Source organism: Colletes latitarsis, chromosome 8 (assembly GCF_051014445.1).
Source record: "Colletes latitarsis isolate SP2378_abdomen chromosome 8, iyColLati1, whole genome shotgun sequence".
Classification (NCBI taxonomy): Eukaryota; Metazoa; Arthropoda; class Insecta; order Hymenoptera; family Colletidae; genus Colletes; species Colletes latitarsis.
In genome coordinates, this window is record NC_135141.1 from 26,557,743 (window position 1) to 26,572,351 (window position 14,609).

The window sequence follows — 14,609 nt, forward strand, 5'->3', positions numbered from 1 at the left end:
CGAGTTCAACCCCCCAACGACGTTATATTTCTAGAGGCGAAAAAAGCACGTTTATTTGTGTACGAATTCTCGAAGCTGTTTTGAAATTGTATAATTCTCTCAAATCACTTCCAAGTTCTCAAGTGATTTACAGAGTGGTTTAGGTGACTCTCTAGGGGTGGACGATCGCAGACTTTCGAGTTCAACCCCCTCCCTAAGACCCACGTTATATTTCTACAGAGACGTAACAAGCAGGTTTATTTATGTCTAAATTCTCGAAGCAGTTTTGAAATTTTATAATTTTCTCAGATCACTTCCAAGTTTCCAAGTGATTTACAGAGTGGTTTAGGTGACTCTCTAGGGGTGGATGATCGCAGACTTTCGAGTTCAACCCCCCAACGACGTTATATTTCTAGAGGCGAAAAAAGCACGTTTATTTGTGTACGAATTCTCGAAGCTGTTTTGAAATTGTATAATTCTCTCAAATCACTTCCAAGTTTCCAAGTGATTTACAGAGTGGTTTAGGTGACTCTCTAGGGGTGGATGATCGCAGATTTTCGAGTTCAACCCCCCAACGACGTTACATTTCTACAGAGACGTAAAAAGCACGTTTATTTGTGTACGAATTCTCGAAGCTGTTTCGAAATTTTATAATTTTCTCAGATCACTTCCAAGTTTCCAAGTGATTTACAGAGTGGTTTAGGTGACTCTCTAGGGGTGGATGATCGCAGATTTTCGAGTTCAACCCCCCAACGACGTTACATTTCTACAGAGACGTAACAAGCAGGTTTATTTATGTCTAAATTCTCGAAGCAGTTTTGAAATTTTATAATTTTCTCAGATCACTTCCAAGTTTCCAAGTGATTTACAGAGTGGTTTAGGAGACTCTTTAGGGGTGGATGATCGCAGATTTTCGAGTTCAACCCCCCAACGACGTTATATTTCTAGAGGCGAAAAAAGCACGTTTATTTGTGTACGAATTCTCGAAGCTGTTTTGAAATTGTATAATTCTCTCAAATCACTTCCAAGTTTCCAAGTGATTCGAAGAGTAGTTTAGGAGACTCTCTAGGGGTGGATGATCGCAGATTTTCGAGTTCAACCCCCCAACGACGTTACATTTCTACAGAGACGTAAAAAGCACATTTATTTATGTACGAATTCTGGAAGCAGTTTTGAAATTTTATAATTTTCTCAGATTACTTCCAAGTTTCCAAGTGATTTACAGAATGGTTTAGGAGACTCTAGGGGTAGATCGCGTTTTATGTAATTATCGTCGATCTCAGAATTGGAAGGTGATTTTCATGTCGATTTTGGTTGCTCGAGGGAGAAAATTCTGGTTGGAGAGGAAGGAAATCGCGCAAAACGGTTCCGATTCGAGTGCATTTCCGAGTCGAGGGATCTTGGTCCCGCGTCGGGTTTGAAAAGGTCAGCTCGTCAAAGGGGTTACGTTGGGACCTTAAACTGGTGGCCTCAAAGCGGTCCGTTTCCTCGTTGAACGTCTCGTTAAACCTGTGGACTTTGAGAACCTTTGAAAACATTCTTCTGCCCTCTGTTCCCGATTAATACTCGGAGCACCCTGCGCGCGTGAGTCGATTATGTTGTCGAAATTTGTAAAAGTTCCGTTTCGAGCAAATTTTAATTTCATTTGTAAATAAACTGCTGAGAAAATGGTGTAGATGTATAAAATTGTTCAATTAGCGACGTTTCGAGCGGAACGCGAGCTAGAAATTAATAAATATTCCGTTTTAGACGATGGTCGGTCAAAAATTGATGAAACGAAATGGGATCGGGAACGTTTGCCCGTTGAACCTTTCCATCGGGAAATGGAGAAATATTACGGTTTCGATAAGGGAGCCTTTATTTGTTCGAGGGGTTAAAAATTAAAGCGTGGCTGCAGGTATTGGGCATCGATCGCGGAAATTACAGGTTCGAAAAAGAATCGGGACAACCACGAATACGTGGCCATTCTTTCAAAGTCATCGAATGACGAGGGATGAAATTCAAAAAGGAAAAGAATATTGCTATATTATTGCAACAAATTTTCTGTTGCGTATGGGGGTCGAAACATCGATAATTAAAAAGCTAAAATTAAGCTGCCCTGTACGTCGCGATAAATAGCGGGTTGCTTTATTTGGGCCGCGGTTTCTATTGGACCACGTTGATAAATAGTTGAAATTAATACATTAACGTCATTACGTGTGGTCCACTTTCATGTTCGCCCAGCGAAACAGTTAATTTACTGTGGAATAAAATCTAATTTGGAGGAGTTTCACCGTTAAACCCGTGTACACGTCCACTATCCAAAAGATAATTTTATAATATTACCATAAAAACTTAACCCCACGAGGGTCGATCCAATATTTTTTATAAAATTACACGATGTGATAAATTGCTTCTACGTTAAAACCCACGTTCAAAATAACTGGTGTCGATAAAAAATCTGTGCTTCGGTGGTACTCTGATATACGATAGAAAAATTTTCGATCGAACCTCGAGGTTTATCCCTGGCTAAATCCTCTGGTTTCCGGGTGCGAGGGGGAGGCTAACCGTAAAACGCTGTTAAATCGCGGCGCGTGTTCCCGCGAGCCCGCGTTATTGTGTTAGATAATTGTGCATATCTTGCGGCTGGATCTCCAGATAACGCAAATATTTGTCCTGGCAGGTAATATCGATAATCTATGCTAATTGGACGGGCCAGGTAAGCCGCGTTAGGTTCGCGCGCCGCGGTCGTCGAAGTAAATCGATTAACTGGGCGTACCTTGTTATTAGAATAACATGGATGTCCGTCCTTAAGCGACTATTGATATTCAGTCGATGGGGGGGCTACGCCTCCTCGTTCGCGACGTAAACGCTGACGTTCCATTGAAACGTAATCGCGTGTATCGTGTACACCGGTCATACGACGCTGGAACTCCGAGCATTTCGCCGACAATTCGCGTCCACGACGAACTTGGTGTACGGATACTTGTCAACGAATACTGATTCCGCCACCTGAGGAATTAATTGTTTCTTGCGCGACAAAACGGTTGGAACGAAAGTCCCCAAAGGTAATGGAGAACGTTTCTCCCGTATGAATATTGAACTCAGTTCGCTTCGCATTATCTTTAAAAAGTTTTTGTTCTCAAATTGAACGTTACTTCACGTTGTGCAAATAAAATTATGTTGGCTTTAATCGATATTTAAATGTAATCGATGCAAAGAGTTGGCGTTGACGTTTGGATGTGGCCTTTGAAGGTAGTCGAGTTGGGTTGTCTGGTTACCGGAACGTTTGAAAAAGAAACGAACAGATTTAAAAGGACTCATCGGTTATCGTTGTACATTCTTTCGTGTTATAGTTATCAGTTATAAGTTTATTTAATTAAAAGAGTTAAAAAAAAAAACAAGAAATGGTCAATGATGATGTTTCTCCAAGATCCTTATCTCGAGCATAACGAAAGTCACCGTCCATTATCTCGAATGAAATCGTGGAATTTTTCTGTTACGAGAAACGAGTGTACGTGCTTTTTTTTTTAAACGAAACTTGCAAACGCGAGTCCATCCTTTCGATGAGAGGATCCTCCTGCTCGGAGAATTGTAATCGAGCGATCGATCATTGTTAGACCTTCCCGTTATTGCAATTTATCGCGGCGATTCGCGTAGGCGCTTCTTGCAGCGGTGATTACGCGCCGATCGCTTTATTAAGTCGCGTTAAGCGAATTCGATCCAAGTACGCGATAAGCGAGTCGTCTCGTCGATGATGACACGTTAATTTCCTGTCGCGATTAACCGCGATAATCACCGACACTCGACTTTGGATCTTGGGAATTCAATGACTGCGATCTAGACATTTTTCTATACTCTTGCTACGAAAGTTTCTAAATAAAACGGATGTGTTCCGTGTTATCCGCCGTAATTACTCGCTTCTCGGTTTCTCTGGCTGAATTAAAACGGATTATTAGAAGAGCTCGGGCGGTCTCGCGGTTTGTGTATTTTTTAGTCTCCCCCCGGCCGTTTTCGCGCGTTCTTCGCGTTTATCGAGAGGGTGGCGGAGTGTCGGGGCTCGACGAGCCCGCTGGAAAGAAAAACGACGGGTGTTTTTCCGGGATGATTCGCGGGAGGATTGATGGCGCCGCGTTTAAAAGTGTACCGACGGCACTCGATCGACGCGACGCGGTGAAAAGCGAGCGGGGGAATCGCGACGGAGCCGCAAACGCGATTAAAGCACGACTGTTCCGCGCGCGGCGGATTCTAAATAACGCGGTGAAAGCTTCGAACGATCCTTCGAACGATCGATGAACGCTGCGGTCGTCCAGGATTCGGTTGCCCGCGAAATTTTTTATCCACCCGTTCGACCAGCTGTCGCAAAAACTCGCGAAAAGTCGCCAAAGTCCTACCTCCGACCACAAAACATTCGTTTCGAACGATCATTTTCTCGCGACGAAATACAACGTTGTTTGGGAGAAATTACGTTTTGCTGGTTTTCAATTTCTTTGAGAAACACGGAACGTTGAATGTTTTAGAATTTTTTTGGGGAAAGGTGACACCGCATAAAAGAATTTTTATCTGTATAGAATATGCAGGGTGTCCCGTAAATGGTGTAAGAACCGGAAATGTGGGGTAGCTGAGACGATTCTGAACAACAATTTCCTTTGCCAAAATGCCGGATGGGGCTTCGTTTTTGAGTTATTAACGAAAAACACTGACCAATCACTACCACTGCAACTGTTACCTCTGCGGATTGGATAAATCAGCCAGCTAAATCGAATTTATTAATTATTTGTATTCGTTGTTTCCAAGAAAAAAGGAATAAAATGTGGGAAGATGCTCCCAGAATGTTTTAAAAATTAATAAAAAATTAGTAACTCGCACACGAGCAACGTTTTTCGCCAGAGTGTTTTAAAATTAAAATAAGAATTATTGTCAGAAAATTAAAATAAATACGATGAGAACCATTTGTAACCGTTATTAAAAACTGTACTGGAAAAGCAGACTGGATTTGTGCGTACCGAAACATTTCTCGAGTGCAAAGAGTTAATAGAGAAATAATTGAAACTCGACTGACCCATTCACCTGCAAGTTGACGCGCTTCTCACCCCGAAAACATTTCGCAGCACGGTCACAGGCACTTTTCATTTTCACATGTCGGTGTGTTCCGTTGCACCCTTCTTCGATTGTTGCTCCTTTTTCTGGATGTTACTCCCTCTTGAATTGTTGCTTCTTCGATTGTTACTCCCTCCAGGATTCCTGCAAAAAAGAAAAACTGTCTGGCTCCGAAAGGGGTCGATAGGAAGGGTATTTCATTTTTTAATTATTGGTTCGATTGTTATTTAATTTTTTGGCTCCGAAAGGGGCCGATTGTTCACTTGGCTGAAGCCAGAGCATATTCCTTGTTGAAAATATTTGGTGGCAATGGAGGATCAATGGAGGAGAGGCTCCACATGACCTCTGTGAAGCGTCTCGGGGCTGATCGGTACACTTCATTCCGAAACGGGGTGTCGGTGCACTTCATTCCGCAACAAATAATAAAGAAATGTTAGCAGGAATGCGTTAAAGGGTTTGGGGGATAAGAGAAAACAATGAACACACCTTTAAGTGCCCCCAGAAGAAAAAATCCAGCGGATTCAAATCCGGGAAGGTGGCGTCAAGGATTATAATCTGTTTGGAAAAATCCGGAAATACTGTTTGGGTGGAAAATTAGGTTATTCGTGGGATGGGCGTTTCGTGACTGACATCGTAATGAGCCGTTAAGAACTTTCAACGTTTGCAGTGTACGTCATTAACGCGTGGACAACTGTAGTTTAAATACAGAGAGAGGGAGGGGGAAAAAAATAATTACGTCGGCATAGAAAATGGAAGGGTATCGCGGGAATTTTTAAATACGTAGCATACGCGAAGAGTTGCTTTGGCACAGTACTAATGAGTATCGCGTGTGTGGCTTTTGAAGGAAATTAATGAACCTCCGCGGCAAGTTGTCGCCATTGAGGTCCTTGTTGCGTCGAACATTTTATTTACGACTGCGACAGCCGTTAATTGTTTACGCTTTTGTAGAAAATTGAATCGTGTAAAGAAATTCACTCTCATCGAATTCCTGCACCCGGAAAAATTAGGGTAGAAATCTCTCCCCTGTACTCGCGTCTATCTTGGCCCCGTTTAATCCGTTCCTATCCGTCCCTGTCGCCCTGACAGAGTAATTCTCTTTTTGGGGAGAGGAGTATTTCCGTACGCCCATAAATCCATAGACGACAAAGATATTTAAGTAGGTGTCCCCGTTTGAATGTCTCACCTCGAGCGTGTACAGTAATTTATGTCTTTTCGTAATCGTATCTTCCTATTCTTCCTATTATTCCGCGTCAACGTCTCCATAAAGTGTCGCGCGGTAGCCTAATGAAACCGGGAGGCAATATCGAGTCCGTGCATGCTCGAACGTCCGTGGATAGAAACGAGCACGGATAATCGTCTTCGTATTGTCTCTTCGCTAATTCCCATTAAACTTTACTCGATTCCGACGAAACCTTGTATAATCGTTTCTTAGATCGACCAAATAATATTTGCGTTTAAACTACCCCTTTTATTAACCCCTTGCCATACAATGATGCGTGTCTCGTCATCAAGCCTTATAAATTAAAATCAACACATTTTTGCATTCACGAAGTATTCGTGAAACAAATCTATTCTTTCTCGTACGAACTTAAACAAAATTAAATAGTCCGAGAAATTATTTGGAATTAAATCGTAAGTCAAGAGGTTAATGTACTTGTAGGTTGTAATTTGCGTGCAAAATGTGAAGGACAATTTTTTCTGCGACAGTTATTAAGTATGTGGCGTCCGGTCGTACGCACAAGAGAGAGTTTTCTTTCGTGCAAACGGCCCACGTAATTTACGACTCTTGTTCATCGAAGCTGTTTTTGACAACCAGTCAGGGTTGTTTAACAATTTTGCCAGTGCGAACGGAGGGGTGACACCAGAGATGCCAGATTCAGCACCCGGTGCCCTACTCACACATACCAGATCACTCGAGAGAGAGAGACTCTTGAAGGAGAGCAGTCAGTTTACCTTTGTCGACTTTCCGAAACACTACAAGCTCGCGTACATACGCGTGATCTGTCGTCTCTGGTGTAAACCGGAGATGCCAGACGAAGCGCCGAGTGCACCTTGGACACGTCTCATGGGAGTTAAGAGAGGCAGGCTCACATTTGCCTTCTCGCTCTTGAACAACTGAAATCCGACCTCACGTCAACGGCATACGATTCGGAATATCGACTGCCCAGGTATTTTTACTTGCCTTTCCTAGAGTTCATTACCGAACTCTGCAAATTACTCCTGGTTACTAATTGCCTCTGATGACCTCTGATGACCAGTGCTGACAAAAGTACAGAACTCCCGACAACTTTCGACACCATGCAGCGACTGTTACTGACTGTTCCTGATTACTGCTTGCCTCTGCTGGACTCTGCTGACCATCGCTTATATTTCTGACAACCTATAACGATTGCTACTGACTTCTGCTAACCTCTGTTGGTCTCTGCTGATCTCTGTCAGCGTGTGCTTGTCTCTGCTGAACTTTCCTGGCCTCTGCCGAACGCTACTGACCACTGCAGGTATTTCTGATAATGTATAACGATTAATACTTACTACTGCATGCCTCTACAAGTCTCTGCTTGCCTTTGCAGGTTTCTGCTTGCCTGTGCATGCCTTTGCTGGCCTCTGCTGAACACTGCTGACCACCCCTGATGCTTCTGACATCGTATAACAATTACTACATGCTACTGTTCGTCCCTGCTGATCTCTGCTTGCCACTGCATGCCTCTGCTCGTCTCTGCTGACCGCTGCTGACCACCTCTGATGCTTCTGACAACATATAACGCTTACTACTTGCTACTATTCGCCCCTGGTGATCTCTGCTGACCACCGCTTATATTTCTGGCTACGTACAACGATTACTACGACTCCTGCCACCCTCTGTTAACCTCTGCCAGCGTCCCCTGGCCTAAGCTGGCCTCTGCTGAACACTGCTGACCACCCCTGATGCTTCTGACATCGTATAACAATTACTACATGCTACTGTTCGCCCCTGCTGATCTCTGCTTGCCACTGCATGCCTCTGCTCGTCCCTGCTGACCGCTGCTGACCACCTCTGATGCTTCTGACAACATGTAACGCTTACTACTTATTACTGCATGCCCCTACTGGTCTCTGCATCCCACTGCATCCCTCTGCTAGCCCCTGCTGGCCTCTCCCGACGTCAGCTGACCACAGCTGGCCACAGCTGACCACTGCTGACCGTTGCTGACCGTTGGTGACAAATTGTGACACGATGTAATATAATATAATATGTTTATATGTTTTAAAGTGTTGTATAATGTAAATCTATGGCAATAAATGATATAATTTCAAAGAATTCTATGTGTTCTCATCATTTTTACCCTTCTTTTCCTATCGAAATCATTCCCTTAGTTATAAGACACTCCGAATCTTTTAAAATTTGCTAAATGACGTCATTTCTAAGAATTCCTGAAAATTCTCGGATCCCTGGAACTTACCGGTGTCCCTGAAACTTCTCGGAATCCCTGAAATTTCCAAGAAGTTTCAGGCCGGGGGAAAATTTCCGGCCTGAATTTTTCGGCAAAAATTTTAAAAAGCCGTTACGTAATATTACGTAATATTATATAACATTACGTAATATTACGTAATTTTTGCCGAAAAATTTCGGCCGCGAGAAATTTTCAAGAGCTATTACGTAATATTACGTAATATTACATAATGTTACGTAATATTACGTAATTTCTGCCGAAAAATTCCGGCCGCGAGAAATTTTGAAGAGCTATTACGTAATATTACGTAATATTACGTAATATTACGTAATATTACGTAATATTACATAATGTTACGTAATATTACGTAATTTTGCCGAAAAATTCCGGCCGCGAGAAATTTTCAAGAGCTATTACGTAATGTTACGTAATGTTACGTAATATTACGTAACGGCTTTTTAAAATTTTTGCCGAAAAATTCAGGCCGGAATCTTTTCCGCTGCCTGAAACTTCTTGGAAATTTCAGGGATTCCGAGAAGTTTCAGGGACCCCGGTAAGTTTCAGGGATCCGAGAATTTTCAAGAAATCTTAGAAATGACGTCATTTCTATTTGGAGTGGGAAAGAGGGGTAAAAAATGATGAGAATACATAGAATTCTTTGAAATTATATCATTTATTGCCTTAGATTTACATTATACAAAGCTTTAATACATATAAATATATTATATTATATTATATCAAGTCAGAAGTTGTCAGCAACGGTCAGCAGTGGTCAGCGATGGTCAGCTGACGTCGGGGGATGTTGGCAGAGGCCAGCTTAGGTCGGGAGATGCTGGCAGAGGTCAGCAGAGGGTGGCAGTAGCCAGTAGTAATCGTTGTACGTTGCCAGAAATATAAGCAGTGGTCAGGAGTGGTCAGCAGCGGTCAGCAGAGGCCAACGGAGGCCAGCAGAGGCATGCAGAGGCAAGTGGAGTCCAGCAGGGGCAAGCAGTAACAAGTAATAATCGTTATACGTTGTCGGAAGCATCAGGGGTGGTCAGCTGTGGTCAGCAGAGGCTAGCAGTGGCAAGCAGTGGCAAGCAGTAGCAAGTTGTAATCGTTATACGTTGTCAGATGTATCGGGAGTGGTCAGTAGTGGTCAGCAGCGGTCAGCAGAGGCCAACGGAGGCCAGCAGAGGCATGCAGAGGCAAGTGGAGTCCAGCAGGGGCAAGCAGTAACAAGTAGTAATCGTTATACATTGTCGGAAGCATCAGGGATGGTCAGCTGTGGTCAGCAGAGGCTAGCAGTGGCAAGCAGTGGCAAGCAGAGTCCAGCAGGGACAGGCAGTAGCAAGTTGTAATCGTTATACGTTGTCAGAAGTATCGGGAGTGGTCAGTAGCGGTCAGCAGAGTCCAGTGGAGGCAGGCAGAAGTCAGTAGTAATCGTTATACGTTGTCAGAAATATAAGCGGTGGTCAGCAGAGGCCAGCAGAGGCTGGGAGAGGCTAACAGTAGCCAGTCGTAATCGATATACGTTGTCAGAAGTATCAGGAGTGGTCAGTAGCGGTCAGCAGAGGCCAGCGGAGGCTGGCAGACGTCAGTAGTAATCGTTATACGTTGTCAGAAATTCGAGGAGTGGTCAGCAGCGGTCAGCAGAGGCCAGTGGAGACCTGTTGACGGGAGGTCGGATATTAGTTGTTCAAGAGCGAGAAGGGAAGTGTGAGCCTTTCTCTCTGGACTCTCATGAGACGGTCCGAAATTACTTCGGGCAACTTCGGAGAATCGAGAAAGAGGGCATGCGTCATTTTGCCTTTGTCGGGTTTCCGAAACTCCACGAGGTCACGTACGCGTGATCTGACATAGGGTGGGAGTGCACCTTCGGTGCCTTTCTGGCATCTCTGGGTGACACGGAGAAGAAAATGTAAAAGAGAGGACTCTTCTGCAAGCGACGATCGCGAACAGATGCATAGTAAGAACTAATACCAAATAAAGAAAGTTTTGTCACCCCAAACGTGTTGTCTGCACTATCAACCTACTGTCCCAACAAGTATTTCTGTTTGATACTAGAATTTCCAAGGTTAGTCCTGTAAAGGATTCTGCAAAACCATTTCTCGTACGAACAAATTTAAACAAAATTAAATAATAATAGTAAGTCAAGAGGTTAATGTACTTGTAGGTCGTAAGTTGCGTGCAAAATGTGAAGGACAATCTTTTCTGCAAAAGTTATTAAGTATTTCTTTTTAATACTGGAATTTCCAAAGTTGGTCCTGAGAAGGATTCTGCAAAATGACCTAAATGGGTGATTCTCACCCCCCGTCGGTCATCAGACGGTGAGCTCTGGTTACCTGACCACAAAGAAAAACAATAAATGATCTATCATACGAGTTCTGGCAGTCTGCTCTAAATCCTCGTCGCGGCGAAATAATTCGAGTCTGTCTCGTTGCACGGAGGGAGTGTTTGGTTCGAATCGAGCCGTGTGGAAGATTTTCATCGGGAAGCCAGGAGGTCCTCCGCCTCTCGTAAGATTTCACCGCGCGATTCGGCGTCCCGTCGACGCGAGGTCGTCCTTCGAATTTCATTTTTCCACGAACGGGAACGAGAGAGAAGCGAGGAGAGGCAAAAGGTTCGAGGAGAATGAAATAGTATAATGGCGGAATGAGGTCGACTGGTAGGTTGGAATGCAGGTAGAGGCTGCCTGCGAACCTGGCGTGGTATGCAAGTCGACTGGTCCGGCTGGCTACGGCGCTGAAACGCCTAAGCGCAGCCTTTACCGTCGTTGCTTTCGAACTATCTCTTTTGAAATACGATCGATGAGGGCTATTCGCTCGCCCGGGAAGGGGCCCGGGAACCGACGATATTTCCAAGTACGAAACGCGTCCCGGAGGCTGCTTTGGCCCACGGGCCGGGGGGCCAACCGGATATTTTCGCCGAGATTCGAGGCTCCTCGCGGACGACGCGATCGATCGACTCCTCGACTCGACACTCGAACGATATTTCGAGCGAACCTGGGGGACGTTTCGTGGATCGTTGCCCACCGATTCGCGATTGGCTTAGCCACCTTTGATATAACTTGCATAATATGTGCGAAAGTCTCATTAATCGCGTATGTCGTGACATCATTTAGTGACTAAAGAAATTCTCAAGATTAAATGTTAAAGAAAATAATATTTCAAATAATAAAAAGGATATCTAAGGGTTCTTGGAATCTGCAGACATTCTTTTAATTATTCTGCACTCTTATAAGCACCAGATAGAATTTATATTAAAATCGTGGATAAAAGGAGCCAACCTCTGCTCTTATTTGCACCCAGTCGCAGGACACCGAGAATGGGAAGATTTATTTTGTATTGATATTTTTATTTTACACTGTACGATCGCTGGTTAAGACCAAGCTTGCCCAGGGAGAACGAGAGCTGAACGAGAAGCAGGTCCGTGGCCAATAGCTCGAAAGAAATAAACTGCCCACGGACGAAAACCCTCCCCTTTATTTCCGTCCCGAACGTTCATCGGTCGAAACCGCGTAAAAACTTTTCGAGTGGTTTTTATCGCGAAACTTCCGGCCCCCATCCATCGTTTCTTCGCGAAGCTCTCGTCGATCGCGCGGTTCCCTCGAAATTACCGCGAGCCGATAACTTTCTCGACCGACGGGGGGGATGGCGGCGATTATCGTGACTTCCGTAATTGCCAAACTTCGCTGAGCAACGCTCGCGTTTGTTTTGTCCAGATTCCCTGGCTATGACTTCTCCCTCGATATTAATCGCGTTAACGGTTCAGCGCTTCTTCCTCGGAGAAATATTTTTTAATTTTTCAGAGGTTATCGTGGTATCCAGAAAGGTTAATTTGTGGACAAGCGAATCGCGAGACATTTTTTGCTCGTCTCCCTCCTAAATCGACGAAAACCGGGCTCCTTTCTCGACGGAAGCGAACAAAACGCCATTGTTCGTCCCTGTCTCGACTTAACTTCCGAAGAAGTTTCGCTGTAAATTACCCTCCTCGGTTTATTAAGGCCAGCTACTTTCGTCGCGGTACGACATCGGCCGATTCGTCTTTCGCGTTCTTTTTGCTTCCTCCCTTCATTTCGACGGATTAACTCGTTCGAGGGCCGACGAGGGGAACCCATTAGGCCGACAAAACGGCGACGAAAGCACCCTGATTGCCAAGGTTCCCGCTGGACGCCTCGATCGATCGCCAGAAACGAACGCCCGACCATCTCGATTGACATTGTCGCGATTTTATTTCGCCACGATTACCTCCTCCCCGCCCGTAAATGCGCCATTAAAGCGCGGAGGATAGCCTCGCGGATTTTACTAGTTTCGACACATTTTTTCCACGTTGCATCGATGCAATTTTCCAGGAAACAGGGCGATTACACGATTTTTATCGTGCCTCGATTCTTCCAAGGATTAACCCTCACCAGAAATTTAAACTTTCGCGGGTGTTTTTATGTTTATTTTACGGTATAGGAAATTCCAGATGTCCAATAGACACTGTCAGGAAGAATTTCCGCGAGAAAGTGAATTTCAAAGCCAAAGGGAAAGGCGGGGATCTCTAGATCTCCAAGTCAAAATGTCACCGACCGTGCATCGATAATTCGTTCGCGTAAATCGAAAGTAATTTAAGATTACTGTCCGCCGATGAAGTAAAATATGGAAGAGGCGATATTATTCGCCTCGAGGCGATCTGTGTAATTGACTAGCAGTAAGAGTAAACCGAGGTAATGGAGTTCTAAGCCGACGATCGTTTCCTCGATCACGATCGACGAGCGTTTTCTTAATTGCTCTTAAAGAAGGAAGTAAAAACGAAGGGACACTCCCAGGAACCAGTCCTTCTGGTTCGAATTGATACGTCTATTTCGCGCGCACGTGCACGGGGAGGGTACAATTAACTCGAGTGACTCGGTCCATTTCGCCGGTTAATGGACGTTAATATTCGTTAGTTCCGTTTATCGCGGGGCTATCGACACGCGTGTAAACGGCGACCGTAAGAGAATCAGCCACCCTGGTAATTGCGAGTCTCGGAGAAACGCTTTTCGATCCGTCTATCGCGTTTAATAACAATCCATAAATTCCTTAACGAGCCGTTCCACAGATACGTGATCACCGAGCTGCTACAGAGCGATCTACACAAGATCATCGTCAGTCCGCAGCATCTCAGCCCCGACCACATCAAGGTCTTCCTGTACCAGATACTTCGAGGTGAGTGAAAACACTCTTTGTATTTTATTGAGGCTCGTTCATCCAGGGTTCGACGAGCCCCACCAATGATGCGCGTTTTTCACCGTGTTACGCCCATTGTTTGCACGCACAGTGTCGCGTTGTTTCATACAGGGGCTCTCTCGTTTACACAGAAATTCACGACAGGCAGTTTTTTAATCGCTAGTGATAGAGAAAATTATTGCTCGTTTCTCAAAATTCACCAGTGAAATCTTCGAGCAGAGTTAGCACGTTGACTGCCAGTCTAAAACCGTAAAATTGTTTACGAGACCGAAACTTTGACTTCGGACAATTGTAAACTACGCAACATAAAAGTTGTCGCAGTAGTTACTTTCGTAACTTCGCTAAAATTTATGAAACCTATTCCAATTTATTTTCTTTAGCATTTCAACTTGAGAATTATGTTAAAGTTCTGTCACCCGTATGAGGGTGACGTGGCAGTCAAAGCGTTAAAGTGTCATTCTGTTTAACACGTTGACTGTCAGTCTAAAATCCTAAAATTGTTTACGAAACTGAAACTTTGATCTTAGGCAATTGTAAACTACACAACTTAAAAGTTGTCGTAATAGTTACCTTTGTAACCTCGTTAAAATTTACGAAGCCTATTAAAATTTATTTTCTTTAACATTTTAATTTGAGAATTAATTGTTTTTACATAAATACCCATATATGGGTGACGTGGCAGTTAAAGTGTTAAAATATAAATTGAACTGTGATTTTGTTTGAATGTATGTGACAGAATGTATATTTACATATTCTTTTGTTCCGTGTAAATGTGATAAGAATTTTGATCGTATATTAAAAAGTGAGATTCCGGCAACCTGTTGTCGAATAAACCCCGATAAACGCGGAAAAAAATGTTCAAAAGGCGGGTGAAACGATAAGCTCTCGGTTATAGGGGATCGAACGAAAGTGAATTTTCGGAGAT

The 14,609-nt window shown here is 44.0% G+C and overlaps 1 protein-coding gene across 7 annotated transcripts in view; it reads left to right on the plus strand.

Annotated features, from left to right (window-relative positions):
• Positions 1–14,609, plus strand: part of Nmo (serine/threonine-protein kinase nemo) — a 212,534-nt gene that overhangs the window by 139,837 nt on the left and 58,088 nt on the right. For all 7 annotated transcript variants that reach the window (XM_076771832.1, XM_076771836.1, XM_076771835.1 and 4 more), the window contains exon 4: positions 13,557–13,663. In XM_076771832.1, the coding sequence (XP_076627947.1) occupies positions 13,557–13,663 (107 nt within the window). The remainder of the gene's footprint in view (positions 1–13,556; positions 13,664–14,609) is intronic.